The 24,445-nt window shown below is 37.2% G+C and overlaps 1 protein-coding gene across 1 annotated transcript; it reads right to left on the bottom strand.

Annotated features, from left to right (window-relative positions):
- Nucleotides 1-3,120: 3,120 nt before the first annotated feature.
- On the bottom strand, nt 3,121-23,747 carry LOC129786354 (protein Skeletor, isoforms B/C-like). Its single transcript, XM_055821299.1, has 8 exons — nt 23,409-23,747; nt 18,871-19,020; nt 12,437-12,784; nt 12,098-12,357; nt 10,298-10,397; nt 6,703-6,887; nt 5,899-6,618; nt 3,121-5,838 (listed from the first exon to the last, which is right to left on the bottom strand). The coding sequence occupies exons 1-8, from the start codon at nt 23,458-23,460 to the stop codon at nt 3,883-3,885; spliced, it is 3,771 nt and encodes a 1,256-aa protein (XP_055677274.1). The 5' UTR covers nt 23,461-23,747; the 3' UTR covers nt 3,121-3,882.
- Between the last annotated feature and the right edge of the window lie 698 nt (nt 23,748-24,445).

Here is a 24,445-nt window from a genome sequence, read left to right as displayed (position 1 = left end):
GGAGGATGGGGCGGCCCGGGTGTCTAACAAACACAAATGCTTTTGATATTCAGAGAATTTTAAATTACGAAGAATTTCAAATGAGATAGGTTTGCCCACATACAAAAAAAGCTGAAGGGAGGTTTTTAGCGAGATATGGCAGAAAAAAAGGGTATAAAATCGCTTACATAAGGTTCTGGTAGAAGCATGAAAAAAGAAATCTAAAGACGGCCCTTTAGCAAAAATCATACACATATGTATATATTTTTAAAAATATATATAGAAAGACCTATATATATTCTATAAAAAAATCATGATATGTAGTTTCCGTTCCTGGGAGCTTTTTAATAAATAATAATCATTTCTCTTCCTTTCATGATAAAATCGTTTCTCATCATTAAAAATATTTTCAACAACTCTTCATTTTTTTAATATAAATATATATGTATAGATAGAGGTACCAATTCATTCAAATATAACTTCAAAATGCAGTGCTTTAAATACTCTTCTTTTTTTTCCACACGAAATTCCCCTGGCAATCGATTCCACTCTATATATGGCTCAATGAATATATCCCCTAATGACTTTTATGGATGGTATTTTAGTGCATTGTGCAGCGATAAAAACACTTAATCTATCGGAAAATCATTGCAGAGAGCACCAGCGATTGTCATTAATTCCTGATTACCAACGTCAAAAGCTCCGGGTCCTTTTTCCATCAAGCTCTCTCTCTACAATTTTATGCTGCACTAAAAATCGCACCGACAAATGAAGACCGCAATTAGCAGAGATTTTATTAATTACACCAATTTATAGGATGTGTGGAAGGGGTTCTTTCCCCTGGGAATGTGGCATGAAATCATCTTAGATCGATCTTCTCAATCATCTATCAAATTGTGTGAACATTTCCAGGTAGAAGACACACCTCTGAAAGTTTTAATGTTGCCTAAAGGGTTGAAAAGCTTCAATTAGCGACACTTTCAAATTTTATTTTTACTCATTTCGTGCAAAAGAAAAATCTTTAAGCATTGTTAATCCAATTTAACCAAAGACTTGGAGGGTAGGAAAATTTCCTCTCACCTGCGGTTCAACTCAATTTCAATAAAATTCACACCATACTTCTTCTTTCCCCAAAAGATCTTCAATTTTTTTTAAAAAAGAAGGAATGGGTGTCCTTTTTATTCGTGAGGGGTGAAAATTACAATGGAATTTTCCTTCGGATGTGGCAAACGATTTGTCACCAAAAATCTCTCTTCTAATCTAAATTTCACGTCCGCCTTGGGAAGCAAAGAGAAGGCACACGAGAAAAAAAATCAGAAGAGAAGGACTCAAAACCAACCGCCTCCACACTGCACTCTGATTTGTGTTTACCTGCTTTGTTGGCGCTTTTTTGCCCTGTTCTTTTTCTCCGGATGCTGAAACCCGATAAGAAAACCAAAGCTCTTCCGTGTTAATGTATTTCCGTTTGTGGCGGTTGGTGGAGAAGTAAAATGCGATGAATTTGCTTTTGGTTTGTGGCACAGTGAAGACGAGAGAAGCTGTTGAGGTGGAGGCAAGATAACAGTTTGCCATTTGTTTAAAAAGAAACTACATGCCTTTGAAAAATCCCATCTATCTATGCCCCCACACCCCCCTTAGTCCACCTATCTTGAGGAATTTTCTGTGAAGAATCCCCTGAATTAAACTTTCTCAATCCAATTGGGTGCTATTTTGACCCTACAATGTCTCTGCAATTACACTGAAAGAAAATTTTTAGCTTAATAAACATTATGTTGCCTTCCTGTTATATATATTTATTTTTATTTAGGGGAAATTACATCAAAGAGCTTTTAAGCGTTTTTAAGACAAATTCAACTTTAAATGAAATTTAAAAAAAAACATTTCAATGTTTAATTTATTTTCTTATTTTCATATATTTGCTTTTCCTCAGTGAAAAATCACCCTTACTCTTTGATTAGGAAATTCCTTCTTTTGCATTTTGTGAGTGTCCTTTTTTATATCTTGAAGAGAATCAAGGAAATCCACTCGAAAGGAATAAAGGAGATTTTCAGCATGATAAAATATGTACAAGGGTATGTTGTAGATGTTTCAACTATAGCCCTCTTTGGTAAAGGTATTAAATTCTCACAAAATTGAACCTCAAATTAGCTATTCCTAAAATCTACATTCCACACACACACAAAAGAGCAAATAATATGAATGAATGGAACCCAGGATATAAGCTGGAGAATACCATGTAATTCCTATGTTGAGAAATCATATGAAATGGTCTAAGGGCCCTCTATGGAACGACAGTGGATTTTGATCATTTGCCACATGCATAGAAATTCCATACATTGTGACTTTTGCAATCAATTCCATACCGGGATTATGTATTAATTTATTGATTGAAGTTCCTCCATTCACCAAGAAGTCCCAAATACAAGATTTATATAACCCCAAAAATTATTTTTTTTTATTCATTTCATTCATTTACTTCCCATTGCAATGGAATATTTTTTTGTATGTAATCAGAATGAGAATGAACTTTTTCCGCAGCGATATATTATGCGTTTATTATATGTAATAGGTAGCTATGTGTGTAATATTGGGAAGCTCAATTTGCTAACGGAAAATACCATTAAATATTGAAGAGTATTGAATTGGAAATTTACTGAATGAGTGTATTATGCAAAATCCATTAGCAATTACAATAAATTTCCAGAAAATGGCGTAGAAATAGATTAATCGGAAATCTATATGAATTTTTATGCGATGAACTTTTTACGGGTGAAAATTCCAAGAGCAGAGAGTGGGAAAATTCGTTTGCGTAGAGTAGGTGAGGAGAAGCACACCCTATATAGGGGTGAGAAAGGGTGGTGCGAAAAGGAGTGAAAAAAAACAAACCGCGTGAAAGAAAAACCACTTCGGCGACATTCAATATTCAAGGATATTTCCGTCGAATTTCCTGGTGAAGTGAGCGAAACGGCGAAAGTTATCCCCATTTTAGATATATAGCAAATGAAATTTTGTAGAGTTTGCAAAGCATACCGTACACTGAGGGGGTGGAATAACTTTAGAAAAAAAAAAGGGCGGAAAATTAAACGGATTTTCGCTCTCGCGAATTCAATTTGAAATTGCGCCAAAAGCGAGTTTAGTACATTTTTAGTTTTCTTTCTTTTCTCTTGTGTCTTGGTTGAAAGTCTGTACGCCACCATGCTGAGCTTTGAAACAAATAGGCCGATTATACGATGAAGTTTTGAGCTTTGAGCTTTTACACTTCATGGTCGAAATATTACTCCAAAGTCGTTTCAATTTATTCCTAAGAGATTTTTAAAATAATTTAAAAAAAAAAGTCAAAACGCGGGAACTGACCTTTAGAAAATACTCTTTTATTATTTCTGCGACGTTTCGGAGCTTTATTTCTCCTTCCTCAGGCATTAATAATTGAGGGTATTTTTGTCAAATTAATTTTCACTTTCTGCATCCACTTTACATCAATTAAAAAAAATGGAATGAAATTTCTGTTTTCAGAATGAATTTCTTTTTGAAAATCTTTCTAAAGATTTTTATACTTATATTATATAGATTTTTATACGTCTTTATACTTCTAAATTCAAAAAAAATTTTTTCATCAACACCTTTATTTTAAATTGTACATTGTACAAATTTTTTACAGAACATTCTTTCATAAAAATTGCCATCTCGAGTTAAAAAAAAAATGATGGAACAACCCCCAGTAGTTAGGGACATACAGTGATAATCTCAAGGAAAGAAGTAAAATTAATCTGTAGGAAAAATGCTTTTATAGAGGGCTCCTGGCAGTATGTGTGCTATCGCAGAGGAATTTTCAACTAACTAAAAGAAAGGTTTAAGAAAAAAACGAAGAAGAGAGGAGTTGTAAAGCATCTTCTTACTGCATCTTCAACCACCATTTTCATCGCTGATCTGTGGATCATCTACCCGTAGGAGGGTGAGTTTCGTCGAAATGGGTGCAGCACTATTTGTCAGAGGATTTGAGTATTCTGTTACAGGAGCTTGGCCATGTGGTTCACTGGATTTGAACTGAAGTGGAATCTCTCCGCGAAAAGGTCCGAATTGTGGAGTATTGAGCAATTGTTCCGTCTTTGACAAACCAGCCGAGTAGAAGGGCTGTTTAACTTCATTTGTTGGAGCTGAATTAATAAGCGATGTATCCAAAACGGCTTTCCCATCAAAAGTCACAACAGCACCTTCGGGATATTTTTGCTGTGGACGATGCTTCTTATTATCCGGAGGAAGGTAGTAGGTATCAAATCGTTCAGCAGCTACGGCCATTTTATCTTCACCCTCTTCAAATTCCATATCAGCCAAATCAGCTAAATCATTGAGATCTTCCGTTGGTTTTGGTGTTGCTGATGAAGCTGACGATGAAGTATCCTGCGCTACGTCATCCACACTATCAGGCGGAGATGGAATGAACATCGGTTCAAAGGCTTGGTCCTTCTTTTGATCCTGATTTATGAACAATGCATCCCCCTCGATAGCCTCATCAATTTCCGCTATAACATCAACTCGTCTCAAGGGTTGCCTCTCTTCAATTTCTTCAACGGATTCTTCGTCTTTTCTTCTCTTCAAAATTGGCTTAAAACCTCCCTCAACGACAACTTTCTCAGGCTGAAATCCCGTATTTGTTGCAGGTTTATACGTCGACTGGAGCTCCTTGGAGTCAATTGCAACGGAGTACTTTACAGATGGATATTTCTTTTCAGCAAGAATTGGTTCTTTAATACTAGCCGCAACTGCTGGTGGAAGTTTACCTGTTGTCATGGGTTTAGCCATTGGGTAGTCACTTTTCTTTATACTTATAGGATTGCTGTCCAAATAGGGAATTCTCATGGGAAGTGATGAGAGTTTTTTCTCAGGTGTTTGACGCAATGGCTTAATCTCAGTCGGTTCTCCAAGGAGCAAAACTGTTGCCAGGGGTTTAATAGGAACTGGTTTAACTTTCAAGAATGGTCTCAGAAATGCAGGTGCAATTGGTTTTTGGTAGTGGCTAATTAGCATGGAGGGTTGGGGAACAACATATGGTCTGTATGGCCTAACAATGGGCCTTCTTTCGAATGTATAAGAAGGATTCCTTCTCATTGGAACTTTGGCTGGTCTGAAAAATTGTCCACTCTGTGGGGGACGTAGGAATACAGGGAGTCCCGGTCCTTGACTCGGTTGAATGAAATGTTGCGAAGGAATTTTAATTTCAGGCTGTTTTGGCTTCTGCTTAGGGATTTCTTCCCCTTGATTCATTGATTCGGGGCTTGGTGGTGGCCCTGTGGTTGTAGTTGTTCTATTTGGCTTTGCAATTTCCTCTTCAAGCAATTCAGCAGCACGAATACCATCAGATATGAGCTTTGTGATGTCACTACCGCCTTGAAGATCAAATTGAATTTTTGGTGGAGAACCATTCATGTTGTGATTCTTGATTAAATTTGATTCATGCTGCAGAAGGAAGTTGTCCGTTGGCCTGAGTTTCGTTTCATGCCTGATTGATGGTTCAGCATCGAGCCCTTCGCTTGATTCTGGGCTTGCGTAAACTTCATCAATATTAGTTGGATGGGCCTCTTCGCACGTGTCTAGCACGTTAATCTTCCACCCTAGGTAGCGATGGGTGAAACATTGGTAGTAAACGGTATCTGGGGTATTCTGATCGGGAGTCCATGTGATGATTCCAGGTTCTCCTTCATCGCATTTTAGTGTTAAACTACGCTGGTAAGCTCCAAAGGAAGAATACTCATCAGCACCAGGTCCATCAATGTCTGGTGTCCAATTGCAGAGTCTTCCAACCCCAATGGGAGCTATTGCGCCATTCCGTGAGCGATGTACACCCGCAAAGATTCTCACGTTCTGAAAATTAGAACAAAAATGAGAAAATAATATTCTAAATATATTTTTTTAAGTCCTTACAGCTTTCTCTTCAGGTGTCTTGTACTCATAGCCACCAACGGGATCATCTGTTATGTAGAATGGATGGTATTTAGCGGGAATTTCAGGATCAAAACCACCTTCAACGACAAATGTGTAGGTTTTTCCGCGAACAACATTAATCTCCGGAATTAGGAGTCCATTGATGTACCACGAAATGCCCCATCCAACGTGTCCTGTGATAGCTGGGTATCCCTGCTTACCACCTGTTGGTCCCATTTGAGCATAAAATACCCCATCTTCAGGTTCATAGCACTGAATTGGTGGAATGTCCCAAGCACCATTCTTATTAGCCGGTCGTGGCGTTGGTACAGGTCTTGGTGCTTCTATAATTTCTTGTCGACGATTCGGTTGATGTTCCTGCACAATGGGTTGATGCTCCGGACGACGACTTGGGCGTCTATCGTAGTATTCCTCCTCAACGGATTCCTCTTCGTCCGTTTTATCCGAATCCGGAGTTGGGCAATTCCAGATGGGTTGACGACCAAAATCAATCAAACGATTACCCTTGGTGTACTGACTGTGGAAGGAGACTTCATATCGTTGATTTAGTGGCCCTATGGCCCATACAATAGCTTGCGAACCATTGGTGTAAATAGGCAAATCAAGAGAATCAGATGCCTTCAGAGGTCGTTGGTAGGTGACAATAGAATATCCATTGACCATGGCTGCATTGAGAAGTCTGATGGAGTTGGTGTTCTCCTATAACAATAAATTAACATTTTGTAAGAAATAAAATGATCTTGAGGGTATAAAAGTAATAATAATTAACATTTAGCATATTACATTGATCTTTGAATCTGGACAACTTCCCCTCTGTCCGGAACATTGAGATTTGTCATCGAGGAAGTAATCGTATGCATACCCCTTGCCGGTGACCTTATCGACCCATGCTACAGCTACATCAGCCCCCACCATTACGGTCTTCTTCAGGTCGGGAGACACACCGAAAGACATGTACTCGTTGTTATCTGAAGTGAAAAGATGGGTTTGAGTTATTGTTTCCATTCGACTTCACTTCCTTCCACCGCGTCTTCAAGAGATGTAGAAGTACATACATATGTACATATATAGCTGAAGAAAAAAAAAGAGGCTGCCCTCCCTATCTAATGTGATTGAATGATTGCTCAATGGACTTGTTGTTTTTTTTTTATTCTCTCTCCATCTCTTAGCATCTCCTGCATTGATTGTTTACACGCCACCATTGAGAGACAGGGCATATACAATTGAATTTCTTAATCTTGACCCTGTTCAGCTGATGGCGTGGTGTGAGCAATAAATTTGTCTATCTGCCAGGTGAGTGAGGACAACGGAGGTTAGTCGCAAGTTTCAGAATCATATATAATATTTTATTGATGATGATGAGAATTGTATAGCCTTCCTAAAGCTCATAGAGAGAGAGAGAGATTGTAGACAATTCCGTACAAACATTCTTCAGGTATTATTCTTACCTCGCTTAAAAATACATAACATGCGAGGTCATCAAGTATGAAATGATCAAAATAATTTTCTTATTGAATATATATTTTATGTTAAAGCTTTCATTGTAGAGCTCATCATTTGAAGCTTTTCTTTGCTATGATTGGGAGATATGTATCGCATAAATTGACCAAATAAAATAATATATTATGTATACCATTTCGCATTCAACTACCTCAAAATCTGCATTGAAATTACAGAGATATTATATTTTTTTCTATACTAACAATTTTTCCTTGGAGCAAGAACACGATTATTGGTTTTCTTAGTGATTAATGGCAGCTAAATGGGAATTCTCACATCTCTCTCTCTATCTACTGCCCCCTAAAACTCGCCTCTTTAATTAATATCTCCCACAGCATCAAATTGAATGTTCAAACCATTGAACAATGCGATGTTATCGTCTCATTCACTTCTCTTAATTATTTGTTTGGCCAAGCAAACCAAAATACATCTGCAGCAGCTCCCAGCGATTTCCTTCTCTCAAATTGATTGAAAAAAAACGCCCCAAAAATTGCGCCACAAAAACTCCTTGGGAGTGAAAGTGACAATTCAATAAATCCAACAACAGTCTCTTGGGTCCCAATCTGCTTAACCACGAGGAGACATCGTCAGGTGAATGTCTCTGGGCGCAATGGAGGAAAAGTTATACTTCAGAGAGATTGAGTGTCTCGATAAGTAAAACATCATATTTTTTTGTTATCACATCACACAGCGCATTAATCCACAACCGTCCATCACTTGCAATGGATTATGCAGAAAAAAATCTCGTGAGTGATGTACGAGCTCAGTTGTAACGCGGGGGTTAATAGCACGGCAAATCATTCGCCGTATTGTTCGCGCAATGGCATCAAACGTTGACAAGTCTTATGGGAAAAATTTATTTCAACCAGCTGGTGCAAGACCTTCCACAGCCACTGAAATGCTCTCAACTTTCGATTTCATTTGCGATTCACGCGTGCTATAAATCTCCTCCGTGTGTGTGTGGCAGGGGCCCCCCATTCGCGGCACAGAGGGCAAGGAAAGACAGGAAGAAAGTTTTCAATGGACATAAATAACAATGCAACATGTAGTAATAATTGCACATCATCAGAGTTAGAGAATATCAATTGAAATTGTTTTATAGATTAAATTAAGTTTTTAATTTTGCGTACAAAAATTTATTAATTGAAATAAATTAATTGCATATAATTTAGATGTTATGATTAGCATTGTTAATTAAGAGGAAAATTTTTCCGAAAAAGGAGTTTATTCATTTGTGTGTTGAAAAATTATTGGTTAGAGGGAAAAGTCGAGATACGCATGATCTTGTGGAGAATAGAAACATAATTGGAAGTTCCCAAAAATATTTTCCATTTTTTATTAAAATCTGCTAAAATAAGTCAACTGATATATTCCTGAAAATGTGAACAATGACGTCACTGGGGATTTTTTAGATTTTTAAAGAATGAAGCCTAAAATTTCCTTGCCAAAATCATGCACGGACGAAGAATTAGCATAAAAACTTCAAATATTGAAAGATCCTAAAACTAGAACAATGACATCATTGGTCTTCAGATTCAAGAGGAAAATAGGAAATCTTCTTAACGATTTCTTATTGTTTTTTGAACCTCATTTACAATATTACACGTTTTTCCGATTATTTTCTTAAATTATGGGTTTTCCTATAACAATAAATCTAAATCTTTACATAAAATATCGTAGATAATCTCCTTAAATCTTTCTTTCTGATTTTTTTAAACAACTCATTACAAGTTAACACAAACAATAAAATTGGGACAAATGAGAAAAGTGAGAGACGATTAATCAGTATAAAACATCTTCAAGAAAACTTGTCCATGAATATGATTTTTTTTATCACATAAAGTCACCAAACACTTTTACTTTGCAAATTCTTGCAAATTTTATGTAAATTTTTGGAAAATGATGGCGATTAATTTTACTCTCTCAGAAAAAAAGCAACGATCATAATCTATGTAAATTGGCACGTCTTTAGCGACCTTATGGAGCAATTTGCAGAGAATGTGTTGCCGTTTGTTTGGCATATCACATTGCAATATTTCTGCAGAGTTGTGGGTGAGAAGCCAACCAGCGAGTTCTCTTCGTAAAAAAAAGCAGCTGCAGATGTGATGAAAGAGGTATTTTTGCATCTTGAGCCATCTCAACAAAAGGCGAAAAGAGCCGCAACTTTCTGCGTGGGAAACCACTAAAGAGGCGAATGACTTGTGCGATTACCCGGCATTGTTGTGCGTTAAATAATCACGCATGGTCCCGTAACTGCATCGAGCGCGAGTTAGTGATGGTGGAGGTATAAAATCTCACAATATCTATGCAATTTTTCGCGCCTATCGCCACCGAATGATGATTAATGTGGGGTATTGTGCAATTTTTCTAGCCTTGCCCATTTGGGATCTCTCTCTCACACTCTCATATTTGGTCAATCAATACCTGCAGCAGATATGGCTTTTGGTCCATGAGGATGGATTTTATCGCAATGTTTGCTGCATCCTCTCCACATACATATATGGCGTTTTATATCAAGGATCATTGTAAGTACATGGGATTAAATCTGCTCTTTTGGGTTTTTGCAAAAGAATTTTTCGGTTTTTTTTCCGTTGGGAAAATAAATTTAAAATTTACATAAATATCAACAAAAAATTGAAATCTTTTTTTATTTAAGTTAAACGTTTTTTGTTAAGAAAATTATTTTTTTTTCATTTTCCATGCTACCTATAGCATAAAGCTTTCAGTCGCTATATACGTACATATAGGTAAATCAATTGCTAAAAATACTTTTGCAATAACCCAACGAGATTTTGGCTCACAATTTGGTCCTTTCTTCCTTCACAATCCAAACAAGGAAATATTCTGTATTGGTTTATACATTTCTCTGGCAACTTACCAAGTTTCGCCACCAATTGCACTACAACACTTTCGCCTGCAACAGCCCACCTCACTTCGAATGCCAAATCATCGAAAAGAACTTCACAATTCAGTTTTGACTGCAATTTCAGAATGTAAGAAGACATGTTACTCTTTTCAAGCACCCCCTCCGCACGAGAAAAAGTACTTTAGCAACATCATAAATAAATTCCACTACCCATTTCTTTGTTAGTTTGCAACATCAAAGATTTGCCAGTAATATAGAATATATATTATGTATGTAGGTATTACAAGTACGTCATACGAAATGAAAAATGCAGAAGAGAAGCAAAGAAGAAAAACAATCAACATGCAAAAGATGGAGAAAAAATGGCATTTCATTGATTGGAATAAAAAAAGAAATATTGCAAAAAGCCTTTTAGTATTGATGTCGATTATCTTTGGCAAATATAGCATCGTTAAGAGGATGATTTATTAAATATACTCAAAATACTTCATGGTTAGAGGGAGCTTCATCGGAAGCCATGCGAGTGAGTCAAATGAAAAATTGTTTGCTTTCTTTATCTCTGATACACAAAATTAATTTCCAAATAAACTAGAAAAAATATTAAATCTACGCGTCATTCAGCGCGCGAGATTTTTATTTGCAAAATGAGAAAAATCAATAGAAAGAACTTTGGTGAACACAACACAAAAAATTAGTTTGATGACGAGCTTTCAAGCATATATTTTTGTCAAAAAAAAAATAAACAAACTGTTAGTAAAAACGGTCAAACACAAAAAAAATGTGGAAGAGAAATCAACAACAACCTCTAAATTGAGCAGAAAAGGAAACAATTTTTCATTTTGGTTTTTTAAAGTTCATTTATTTATAAATTTTTAGCGCTCAACTAATTTTATTTTTATTATAAAAAACTTTTTTTTTTTCAAATGGTTAAAGGCAAAAGAATCTCTTAAATAATTAAATAATTTTTTTTAAATCGAAAAACATTTTTTTTAACACTGAATTTTTCAAAAAAAAAAAAAAAAAGATTTTATCAGCCTGAAGCTTTGGGAGGCAAGAATTTGTGTCACAAATTGACGCAATTGAAAAACGATACACCCACGAGATACTTTTTGTCCCAGCAGAAGGTAGAGTTATTAAATTTAATTACTATATGCAAATTTAATCACCCATCATTACCATCCATGAAGGCAATCAACGCGCGCGCGGACGTTTCTGCCAATTTTGAATTAATTGCAATTTGAAAATCTCATTCAATGTTGTTCATTCGCCCCAAAATTTTGGGAAATATGATGGTTAATGTTTTGTTCTTTCCCATGTTGCGGACAGTGGGGTAGGGTGGGAGGGTTATGTGCCAATCGATTTAGAAAATGTTTTGTGCTAAAAGAGAGCTTTTCGTCATTCATTTGGGTAATTAGAGAGCCGAAATTATATATTTTGACATAATGCGAAAATTTTCCAATGATTTTCATTGACAATTTCCCTCCATTATTAATCTCGTTTATATGTTAATTAACAATTTTATTATTATTGAAACATTTTGCTTGCTTTAAAATTGATTCGCTTGGGAAAGTGACCAAAATAAAATTCAAAAGAAAACTTTCCTTCATCCCGTTTAAATAGAAGATTAAATCTCAAACTCCTCCCTTCGTAGAAAAGAGATTCTTCCTTATTGTAACCGGAGAAATAACATATTATTATGTAAAAAAAAATGTCAACAGAATACTAACTTTAGGTATAAAAAAAATGTAAAAAAGTGTTTTAGCGAGAAATTGGATAAATTATGTGAAATTTTTAGTATCTTCCGTGCATTACCTGCGGACTCACACCCAGCATCTTGAGCGACGGTGGCACCACAATACCCTCGGGTATCCTCACATGCCCAAAGTCCACCGTGAAGGCCTCACACCACACCCCAAAGTGGTTAATGTCGAACACTGTAAGCTCCCCGGGCAACGTGAGGACAATCGTCTTTCGCTCGTACTTCCGCAGTGGTGTCTCCTTGCCATTCTCATCGGGAATCCTAATGCCATGTGGAGATGGCTTCGGTCCTCGACCCACCCAGAATTTGGCATCTATTGCGCGAGAAAGTGCAAGCGCGAGATGAATGAGATTTAGGATGTGCAAAAGGAAGTCATCAGCGATTGAATTTACCTGGCGCTTCGCCATCGTAATTGAAGTTCGGTACAAGGAGTGTCTGAGCGTCCACAATGACAATGTTATCGGAACCCACACTATGCACCCCGGCAAGAGCTCCAATCTTCTGGGGACGTGGGAAGTCCAAATTCTTCGGGATGGTCACATCGCCAAAATTCACAGCAAACTCATCGCACCACACGGAAAACCATTTAATGTCGCGCAGAGTCTTCCCTTCGGGTAGGGATAGGGTGATGTCCTTATTTCTGTACCGCCTCAGGACTCCGGTACTCCCACGCTCATCCCTCAGGCGCCAGGCACCTTGATTTGTAGGGCGCCTCGAGTTGCCCACGTAGAAGTAAGCAGCTTTATGGGAGAAGAATTAAAAGAACATCATAAAATGTTGAATGTGTTATGGTGCTATTCACGAATCTCATGTAAAAAAATGATCATGACTTTTTTTCCATTCCCTCACTCTCCCTAATGTATTTCCCTATCTTTCGTCTTTCTCTGGCGCATGTTCACGACATTTTAGCTGTGATTCTTTCGAAGAAAAGAATAGCACAGCTTCTGTGTACCACCTAAAATGCAAAGTCTTCAGATCGGGCTCAAACTCGGGATGAGCACGAATTAGGGTCCCCACATTCCAAAAAACGTATGTCAAAAAAAATTTTTTTCCGGCCGTCCGTCCGTCCGTCCGGCCGTCCGTAGTACAACGCATAATTTCAAGAGAACGGTAATAGATAGAGACTTGCGGTCAACGGCAAAGTTAGTATATCGACCTGATGTCGTCTGATGGTGAGGTCAAATCCACCCCCCCACCCCTCCGTCCGCCATTTTGGAACACCCCTAAATTTTGTTTTCGCTATATCTCCGGCCCTATTATAGCTAGAGGTCTGAAATTTTGATATGTTGTAGGGGCCATCAAGACCTTTCCAACGATACCTTATTTTCGAAAATCGGTCAAGCCGTTTAGTCAATATGGCCGCCACAATTTTTTATCGAAAATCGATCATAACTCGAAAACGGCTTGACCGATTTCGATCAACCCGGGCTCAAATGAAAGATTTCAACAAACCCTACAACTCTCTAGAACATCGGAAGTTTCAAAAATCACCGCTAGGGGGCCAAAAATCTAAAACAAAATTTTCGATGAGTTTTCGATGAATATCTCGAAAACTACACGATGCATTTTTTTCAAATTTTCATATGTTGTAGCTGACTATATTATCTAGCTCCATGCCAAAAATGAAGAAAATCTATGTCGCCGTTCTCGAGATATAGTCTTCTAAAGTTGGCATGTCATATCTCGGGTTCTACAAGTCCGATTTTGATCAACTCAAGCGCAAATAAAAGGTTTCGCTAAACCCTACAAATGTCTAGAACATTGCAACTTCGAGAAATTATCACAAGAAGCGCTAAAGTAAATATTTTGCATATCCAAAATTTTTAAGTCTAAGTGTCAGGTGATTTCGAATGGCCATATTAATCCCCCCCTCCCCTAAGTCTCCCTTCAGATAGAACACATAATGTACACATGAATTATATTGTTCAGTGCAAATTTATTTATGTACATAGCATTTTATGCATAATAAATTTTATTTTTGTTTTATTGATATTTCATGCTCATTTCACACAATTTGTTTTATTGTTCATTGAAACATTTTTGTAGTGTCAAATTAGAAGTGAAGAAAACACGTTGTTCCTTACGAGCAGGAATTTTCTTTAAAAGGAGGTTTAATTAGTGAAATTGTGTGATGGAAGGTGGTGTCAAGGAGAAGACTGGCCAGGGAGGAAGTCCAGGGGCTCGCATCAGGTAAGTTTTCCGTTTTATTCAACTGAAAATTCGCAAAATATTGACAGACGTGAAAGGTTAATTGAGTCAAATGAATGGTCCTTCCCTAGTGGGAATATGGTGCTTCTTTGGCATGGGGTTCCTTGTCAGGGAAGTCCACTCTATGTTTTCGGTAGAATTAAAGATCTGAATTGGGAAATTGCACTAGAAAACTCACTAAGATGTGATGCTTGCTCAATATGATGAAATATTGTATAATATTCATGAAAAATCATTCTCCGTTGGATCTGGGGCGCTCCATTGGCATGGAGCCCCTTGTTACAGGTGTCCATAATATGTATGAGCTGAAACTGAATGTATGAATCGGAAAATTTCCCGGAAAAACTTAAAACTTTTACGTGTTTTCGTTAAATGTTTAAAAAAAATGCGTGAAAGTTCATTTCCTGGCGAGGGTGAGGGATTCGTTTGGCACGGGGCCCCTAGTTAGTGATGCCCACTACGTGTTTCTTGTAAAATTGAAAAAAAAATCGAGAAATTACACCGAAAAATTCATAAATTTTGACGCAATTATCATTACGTTCAATAAATAATAGGGGCCTTCACTATACGATTGTATACTTGTGCATAGTAATAAAAAAATTGTATTTGATTTTTTAGCTGTGATTCTTTCGAAGAAAAGAATAGCACAGCTTCTGTGTACCACCTAAAATGCAAAGTCGTCAGATCGGGCTCAAACTCGGGATGAGCACGAATTAGGGTCCCCACATTCCAAAAAACGTATGTCAAAAAAAATTTCTTCCGGCCTTCCGGCCGGCCGTCCGGCCGGCCGGCCGGCCGGCCGGAGTTTGACGCTTAATTGCAAGAGAACGGTAATAGATAGAGACTTGCGGTCAACGGCAAAGTTAGTATATCGACCTGATGTCGTCTCATGGTGAGGTCAAATCCTCCCCCCCACCCCTCCGTCCGCCATTTTGGATAACCCCTAAATTTTGTTTTGCCTATATCTCAGCCTATGTTATAGCTAGAGGTCTGAAATTTTGATATGTTGTAGGGGCCATCAAGATCTTTCCAACGATGCCTCATTTTCAAAAATCGGTCAAGCCGTTTAGCCAATATGGCCGTCACAATTTTTCATCGAAAATCGGCCATAACTCAAGAACGGCTTGACCGATTTTGATCAACTTGGGCTCAAACGAAAGATCTCAACAAGCCCTACAACTCTTTAGAACATCGGAAGTTCCAAAAGTGACCGCTAGGGGGCCAAAAATCAAAAACAAAATTTTCGATGAGTTTTCGATGAATATCTCGGAAACTGCACTATGCATTTTCTTCAAATTTTAATATGTTATAGCTGACTATATTATCTAGCTCCATGCCAAAAATGAAGAAAATCTATGTCGCCGTTCTCGAGATATAGCCTTCCAAAGTTAGCATGTAATATCTCGGGTTCTACAGGTCCGATTTTGATCAACTCAAGCGCAAATAAAAGGTTTCGTGTAGCCCTACAAATGTCTAGAACATTGCAATTTCGAGAAATGACCGCAAGAGGCCGTAAAGTCAATATTTTGCATATCCAGAATTTTTAAGTCTAAATATCTCAAAAACTATACTATGCATTTCGTTAAAATTTCAGTATGTTATAGCTGAGGTCAAGACCTTTCCAACGATAGGTCATTTAAGAAAATCTATGGAGCCGTTCAGGAGATATAAGGGTTTTAATTATTTATTTAATTAATACGTAAATTCTTAGGCGCCCCGCGAAGCGGGGCGCCAAGGCATATGAATATAAATGCAGAGTAAAATATAACGGTAAAATATAAATATATATAGTTGCATGTTTAATTAGTACGCTAACTATTTGGCGCCCCGCGAAGCGGGGCGCCTTATATATAAGGTATATAAATATAAATGTAAATGCAAATTAAAATATAACGGTAAAATATAAATATATATAGCAGCATAGTATAGATTAATAAGAAAAGGGAATGTACATGGTAAGTTTCACTTACGGGCTGTGATTCTTCCTTCAGAGGCCAAGTTAAATATATGTAAATGCAAAGTCTAATAGATAGCTGCAGAGTATGGATTAATCAGAAAAGGGAATGTACTGGTAAGTTTCACTTACGGGCTGTGATTCTTTCTTCAGAGGTCAGTCTAAGTGTGATATTTGATATAAGTTTGGTGGTGCAAACTCTGGGGAAGGATGACTCGCGCCACGAATCACAGCCAATGCGCGAGTTAGCCTTCCCCCAGAGTTTGCACCACCAAACTTATATCAAATATCACACTTAGACTGACCTCTGAAGAAAGAATCACAGCCCGTAAGTGAAACTTACCAGTACATTCCCTTTTCTGATTAATCCATACTCTGCAGCTATCTATTAGACTTTGCATTTACATATATTTAACTTGGCCTCTGAAGGAAGAATCACAGCCCGTAAGTGAAACTTACCATGTACATTCCCTTTTCTTATTAATCTATACTATGCTGCTATATATATTTATATTTTACCGTTATATTTTAATTTGCATTTACATTTATATTTTTCATGACGCTTGAAATTTTTTGTGCGTCCAATTTTCCCAGTATTTGGGGTATTTTTCCATGGAAAAGTAAAAATTGGCTTTTTACTCAGGCAGACCTTCCGTATGCAGATAACCTGTAAGAAGGTCCAAAAAGCCTGCAGAAAGTGATTTGTGTGTTGAAAATCCAGTAAAATATCCCGTAAAAATTGGTCAGGGAAAGAATTTTTTGACTTTTCACTTCGCACATTTTCACATATTTGGCCGCTAAATAACCATAAATTTTCAAAGACAATTTTCACTTTTCAATGGAAAAATATCCCCAAATACTGAGAAAATAACACGAAATGAAAAAAAACATGTTGAGTGCCCAGAAAAGAATGTTGGAAAAAAATGTTCAGCTCGGCGAAGAATAGAACAAAAAATTCAAAATTTATAAGTCCGAGCGAGAAGACATGAAGATAGGGAAACACATTAGGTGGAGTGAGAGGGAATAACAAAAAAATGTCAGGAAAAAATGTCATATTTTCTTTACATGAGATTCGTGAATAGCACCATTATTGCAGATATTAAGATATTGCAAAAAAAATCTTCTTAAATTTAAGAATTTATTATTAAGAAACTTGCATCACTCTCTACATAATTATGAAAGTTTTTAAAGTAAGAAATATGATAAACAAACTGAAAAAAAGTTATCAATTAATTAGCATGGCAATTGCATTTTTTCATGCTACAAAAAAAATTCATGAAGAGAGCATCATGAAATGTCTTGGGGAGAGAGATAAACAAAACAAAATTAAAAGCTCATTGCATGAAACTCATAAAAACACACTCAAGACGGTCGAATTAGTTGTGCACGTCATGCCGGTTTGTGATTTTAGTTGTGTTTTTAATTAAAGTAAAAACACTTAAATGGAGACGTTTTGTTGAGGTGCCATGCCATGGTAGAGTGAGATATAATTGCAAGCACCTCGTGTTCACAAAAAAGAGAACGACATGAAGTTAATTGGTGGAAAAATATTTCGGTTTAACAGAAGAATTTCACACTTTCAATTTCTCACCATTTTGAGGCATTTTAGATGAGTTTACAAATTAATGGGAATCATAAGAAAATTTGACACGGTGTCTCTGAACACGTAGAAAAGTGTGTCAGAAGAGGGAATCTCTTTCTCAAGATGCTGTGTATGAGGAAATTCGCGGTTTGCCGCTTATTTAGCCTTTGGCTATGACAAAAAAAAGCAGCAATAAAAAGCACCAAATGTATTTGGCTGCGAAAGCTTTTTCTTGACATAAAACTCTGCCCAAAAATTGATTAGTTATGAGATGAATTTTTGTGAAAATTGATTGGCATGTGATCTTGGCTACGACAATGCAACGCCTTGAACTTTAGGAGTGACCACTCTTTAAATATTGATTTACTCATAACTCACCGATTGGCATAGCAAATGCAAATTGACATGAGAAGACAATCTCATCCGATTACCAAACAATAAAAACAGATCTTTGAGTGAGATTTGGTGAAAAAAGATTCTGTGTGTGTGTGGTTTACCCAGCCTGGAAGCTATTGCGTCAATGGCAAAGCGCGTGTTTTGGGGGACAAGAAACTGCCACTGAGTCTGTCCCAGCAAAATATCCATTTTTTCGGATTCTCACACAGCGGGGTCAGAGGAACAGGATGATTTACGTTTGATAATTTCTTCTTTGGGAAGATTTTAACATCAATTTAATCACCCTCATAAAAAAGAAGAAACAAGACACGGACAATCTTCTTAATCACATTCACTGATAAGATGATTCATGAGTTGCTTGCCACTGTGTGTTGTTTTATATTATAAAAGACAAGCTGCCCAGACCTGTTTCCATTCTCTTCTGCGTCTTCTTTGCGATTTCTTACCCCAAAATGTTTTTTTTTACTTTTGTTGTAAGACAAATAGAAACAAAAATGTCTCCCTTTTCCACGTGTTTTTTTGTATTTTAGATTTATATTAGGTACTTAAAACCCCCCAATCCCAAAGTTCTCCTATACATAGTCCCACCCACCCACACTCTATGGTGTCACCCCCTTTTGAAATTCAAATAAATTTATCAACGAACACCCTTATTCGCCTTATTCAGTGCTAGAGATTAATCTTACTTGGTCCTTCGCCGTCGTAGTTGAAATTCTTGAGGAAGATAGTCCTCGCATCCACAGCGTACACATCCCCAGATACACCATGATGTAGCTGCGATAGTGCCCCAATCTTGATGCCATAGTATCCTTGTTGGGCCTGTGTCACCTGGATATCTGCAGAGAAAGAAAACAATCATTTTAGGAGGGAGCTTTTATTTTTTTTTTTTAAATAGCACCAAACATCTCTTTTCGCATTAATCATGCAAACACGAGCGAGAGGAAAAACATGGTGAAACGCACTGAAAATTATGTCATCGCAGAGGGGCAAAAAAAAGATGGTGAGAGATTATCTTACACCTGTTAACAATTAATTCTCGCTGATTTTCTTCCCTCCACCTGGACAACAGATCGTATCGCATAGATAATTTTTCTGCCACTCAATTTATGACCGTGTCTCTCAATGAATCTTCAAGTATTCTCGCATGTTGATCACCATAGAGACCCACTGTCCCATTTGCCATCGTACACAAAACCCCATACAACGGGATGAGCTCATTCTCTACACTTTTGCTTACCCACTGTCATCATTTTGGATTTTTTAGATAAAAATTAATTAATTTGTTTTTTTAGGAGAGTAGTCAGAAATCAATTAAGGAGATGTTTTGAGACTTTTTTTTTATTTAAAAGACAATGAAAATGGATTAAGAACAGCTTAGAAAAACAATATTTTAACGTTTAATCCTTTTTTGTAATTTCTTCTTTTATGAATGAAAACTTTTAATTTGTGAGGAAAATTTTAACTGCAAAAATATTTTGAAGAACTTTCTTAAAAAGACTGCATGTATTTAAGTTAAAATAAATCATTTTTAGCAAAATATTTTTAGTTAATAAAAAAGAGCTTTATAACCGAAGGTAATGTACAAAAAATCCACCCTGTACTTTTATGGCAAAATTCTCCCAGAGAACCCCTTAAAAAAAGAAGGAAGATTTTCAGCATGAAATATTCTCGGGAGAAATTAAGGTGATATCAAGCACTAAAAAAGAGTCATAAAGTCTCTCTCTCTCTATGTACCAATCCGCCATAAAGTTGTTCTATTTCTTTCACAAACATGCACACAGAAATGTGAACCATTTGCGCCAACATCAATCCCTGGGCAGAGCAACGTGAAGCGGAGTTTGGTAGGAAATTATGAAGATTGCGTTCCAATTTGCAATTCAAATGCCTCTCTCTCTGCAATTTCTGTTGACGAGGGCGGAAATGTGAAAAAATCCTTTCCATGAATGGGATGAAAATGTCATGAGGAGGAATTTTTTTTCTGGTGGATGCGAGATCGGGTATGATGTGGAGAGAGTTATCAACGGTTGTGCGTTTTATATGAATCTCGGGGAATTTTCATTGAAACAGACGGGTAACGGTACAGTCGCTTCTTCGAGTGGTCACCAAGACAAGAAGCTGGCGTGGCTCTGAAGATTCTGCAACATACTCATCTTCATTACAGTGAATCTCAATCCAGTTATGGAATCTCACATATTTCCATCGACTCGTCTCAAATTAGCATTTTGACGATTTACGGGAAAAAAGGGAAGATTCACCGATGCTCTTTCTCCAGGTGAGGTGTAGGCAATAGCAGGTGAACCCAATGAAGCAAAATAGAGTGCAGCCATGGAATTTAATGATCCTTAACAAAATTGCGAATTAATAAAAAAGTACTTTCATGACCATGCACCCACTAAATCATTGCATGTCTCGCGATTAATCTCAATTCCTTGGCCCATTGCAGTGGAAGCATTCGCTGGGAAAATTAATTTCCGCACCATCATCGGTCCACGAGATTGAGGAGATCCAAATGGTTGATCAAAAACACAACTGTGGGGAGTCAGGTGTGAAATCTCGCGGTGAGTTTGCCATACTTTGCGCATGATAAGTGGAATCAGGGGCACGTCAGTGAAAAGTAATCGCGTGGTCTCGAAATGCAATGAATCCACCTGCGTGCTTCCCCGTGAGAGTCTCCAAATGGAACTTCTCAACCACGTGCTACCAATTGGCGCCTAAATATACTGCAAGGTCTCTTATTGATTCAGCATTCTTTGTGGAAATTCTCCCAGCGTACTGCTGATGAATTATTAATTGAGAATGTGAAGAATTTCATTTATGATTGATTGATTGACTTTTTGTCCAAATTTGAACTACTTCCAGTTCAAAATGAAATTATTTCGAAGTTTCTCCCTTCAGTTTTTTTTAAACCTTATTTGAGGCTTTTTTTGAAATTCATTCCATGAATGGAAAGTCACTAAAACTATTTTTTTCTTAAATAAATTGACGAATTAATTAATAGTATTTCTTGATAAAGTAATTTTGAGTAGGTACCTTACCTCCTACTTATTAAAAGTTAAATTCACAAAATTTTTATACTGGGAGTTGCTTGAGAGAATTCACTGGAATTTATGAAGAAATTCGTAAAATGCGTTAGATTGTACAATTTATTCAAATTGTGATGCAGTGTGGTTAAATGTCAAAGAGCTGGTTTTCGCGGTGTTCACCTTCTACCTCTCCTTCCCAATTGAAAATGCACACTTGAGCTGTGAAATTGCTTCTCCAGATTTAAAGCGCGCCTTCAATTGTATATTTGTCTAGACTCTTATCCACATTGCAAAGATACACGAAAAAAAATCCACTTCACAGGAGGACTCCGTATTGTGTTTTGACCCCATCACAGGGACATCCTACAGTTTGTATTTTTTTTTCTTCAAGAGAGAAAGAAAATAAGCAAAGATTTCCATCGAGTGGTCATTCACAAGAAATCTCTCTCAATCCCCCCAACAAAGTAGCTTTAAGATCTTCACACAAAAGCATATAGAAAAACTTTGTAGAGCTTATGCAGAAAAAAGCCCGCGAGAGTTTTTTTTTTTTGTGAAAAAGAATACCATTGTTCAACCGACCAACTCTTCGGGCCATTCTCACGTAAATCACAATTTCTTACTCTTCGCAACAATTGCAATTAAATTCCATTTGGAAATAAGCTCGCCGCATGTCCCAGCAGCGGCAAAAAAAACACACACACACTTCAATGACTTATTGAGAAGCCATAGCACCCAGAAGAGACTTCCTCTCTAACAATCTTCCTATTTGTGCCATTCGTATCGAATTAATGAGCAAGAGAGTGTGTCACTCGGTGGATTTCTTCGGCCCCATCGAGAGCTTATAGGTACCAATTATGGGCCATTCAAATGAGGGTGACCCCTCCCGCTCAAATATCTTCTTTTTTTTGATAAAATTCAAAGGAGCATCAATTGGCTCAATTTTACAAGTGTCGGATTAAAATCTTGGTGCGTGTATTACTTTCTTTTCCTCCTTCTTAATTGTCACACATCTCTTTGTGATTGCAATTAGAGAAGAAGAAGAAAATTAGCCACATCAATTTTCTTATTGCTTCTTTATCTTGTTTGCAAACTAAAGGAGGAAAAAAAAACAACAATCAGATGCACGAGTGTTTGCTAAACTACCCAGAAAGATACGCCATTGAGGGCAGCAAACGGAAGAAAATCTAATAAAGCATCTTCTTTTATAATCAACTCAACGATAAATCCACCAAGATGGAAAGATGGTGAGTGGCTTGGTGAAGAAACTTTAGTTTTGCATATAATTCTTTTAATATTTTTTCCTAATTTTAAATTCTGTAAAAAAATCTCCAACACTAAAACATAAAGGAGCTTTGAAAGCTCTGATGAGAATTAAAAGCTTTCATTTGAATTGATCCATCAATCGTTGATGGAGATTAACATCCTGCGCATCCTTTCAGGATATCTTTTTACCTCATTTAGAGAGCTTTTCGCAAGCTTTTCATTCACAATCGAATATTTGTCTATTAATTCATGAGAAATAAATTCTCAAAACTTGAAGAAAATCCAAAGATTTTGCAGTTAAACAGAAGAGATCTACCTCGCGTGCAGATATTGCGGGAGCGTGAATGCGATGCAGGAAATCAGTAGCCCATAGTTAGATTATCTTCTCAAACTGATGGTGCTAACTAATAAAACAATTACCTGACACAACAGTATGCAATATGATGAGGGAGGGCAAAGTGAGGAGGAAAAAAAACCTCGCACTTAAGAACTGTGTCAGTGACTTTCAGACATTAATACTGCTGGATGGAGAACCCCATCCGTGTACGCTTCAGTGCTCACAGCTGAAAATCCTTCTCATGAAGCGGGAGATTTGGGTTAGAAAAGCACGGTTTCTTTCTCACTTAACGCGAGTTGGGAAAAAAGTGTGAAAATTGGCAAAAAAAAAAGCTAGCTACATACACTGACTGTGAGCAACGCAGCTCATCATTTTGGACTCACTTTAAATGCCATCGCTATGCCATCTTTATTATCTCTCGGCGTTCACGAAGTATAAATTGCACAACGGCATCGATTGCAAATTAAATTCATATATTTAATATGTCCATTATTCCTCTCGCTCGGTGTGCCTTCTTTTTTTTCGGGTACTCCAGCATAGCATTATGCAACACCGTGCACACCAATCATCTCAAAAATCTTTACTCGCGAACCGAACTTACATGTTAAGAATATTCCACAGATTAATCCGAGCAAATCCCTGTAGCTCATCATTTTGTTGCTGTCCTGTGGATGCACGGTGATCACCAGAAAAGTTTCCTTTTGTACGTTCTTTTTTTTTATTTAAAATCACTCTCTTGACACAGTAGCACCAAAAATGAGATCACAAAACCAACCAACATAGACAACACTTCTGTATGTTGAGGTGAAGAAACAAATATGCACGGAGATCACAAATCTTATGTGAGAAGCAACTTTTTCTACAAGGCACTGTGAGGTGGAGAACTCATCCGAATGGTGCTGAAGACCATCGAAGACTGAACAAAAGTGCGGTCAGCCGTTGATATATTCGCATCTTGGAGCGCACGAGAGATGGCTGGAAGTGGTCATGGAAGACGCACACATATTGTCGCGCGCGGGCTTTTGCAACTGGAAAGTTGCTGTGGAGTGGGAAGACCCAGGTGATCGTGAGCGTATCGTGCTGGAAGATCATTACTTTACTTCGTTCACTTCCAAGAGCAATGCTGTTGCTTTTCTTATGTTGATGCCACACCGAGGGGCCTAGTAGCATACATATTTTATGTGAGATTTGAAAAAAATATTCTAGAAACATAAAATAAATCTAATATTATTGTGTTTAATTGACGGGAAATTCTGAAGAGGAAACTTGTAGGACGCTTATCCTTCCGGAAGCACAATACACAAGAATCAAAGAGAATTAAGAAGTTAAACCTCAGTCAGTTATTTGAGAAGAAAAGCCTAATAGGGAAAATGTGTGAAAAAAAATATTGGGCTACTCTCGATTTATTCATTAAGCTCAAAAGCTCTGGGCAAACTTGTAATGATTCGGACTGACCTAGTATGTTTGATATTTGGGGGAATTCACTACTCAGTCGTACTTAAAAATTTAAGTCAGTTTCTTTAAAGTCGGTCTTAAAGTTTTAAGTCAGTTTTTTTTAAAAGTCGGTCTTAGAATTTGTAAGACGGTCTTAAGGTTTTAAGTCAGTTTTTCTTAAAGTCGGTTTTAAGTCAGTTTCTT

This window comes from Lutzomyia longipalpis, chromosome 1 (assembly GCF_024334085.1).
Source record: "Lutzomyia longipalpis isolate SR_M1_2022 chromosome 1, ASM2433408v1".
Lineage (NCBI taxonomy): Eukaryota > Metazoa > Arthropoda > Insecta > Diptera > Psychodidae > Lutzomyia > Lutzomyia longipalpis.
This window is presented reverse-complemented; position numbering and strand designations above follow the sequence as displayed.

Excerpts from the sequence above, each read along its gene's own strand:
- LOC129786354 (XM_055821299.1), bottom strand. The coding sequence starts at position 23,460 with ATGATGAGCTACAGGGATTTGCTCGGATTAATCTGTGGAATATTCTTA. Across the intron at positions 12,358-12,436 it reads TTACGATGGCGAAGCGCCAG|ATGCCAAATTCTGGGTGGGT; the intron begins GTAAATTCAATC and ends CTCGCGCAATAG. Across the intron at positions 5,839-5,898 it reads AGACACCTGAAGAGAAAGCT|AACGTGAGAATCTTTGCGGG; the intron begins GTAAGGACTTAA and ends TCTAATTTTCAG.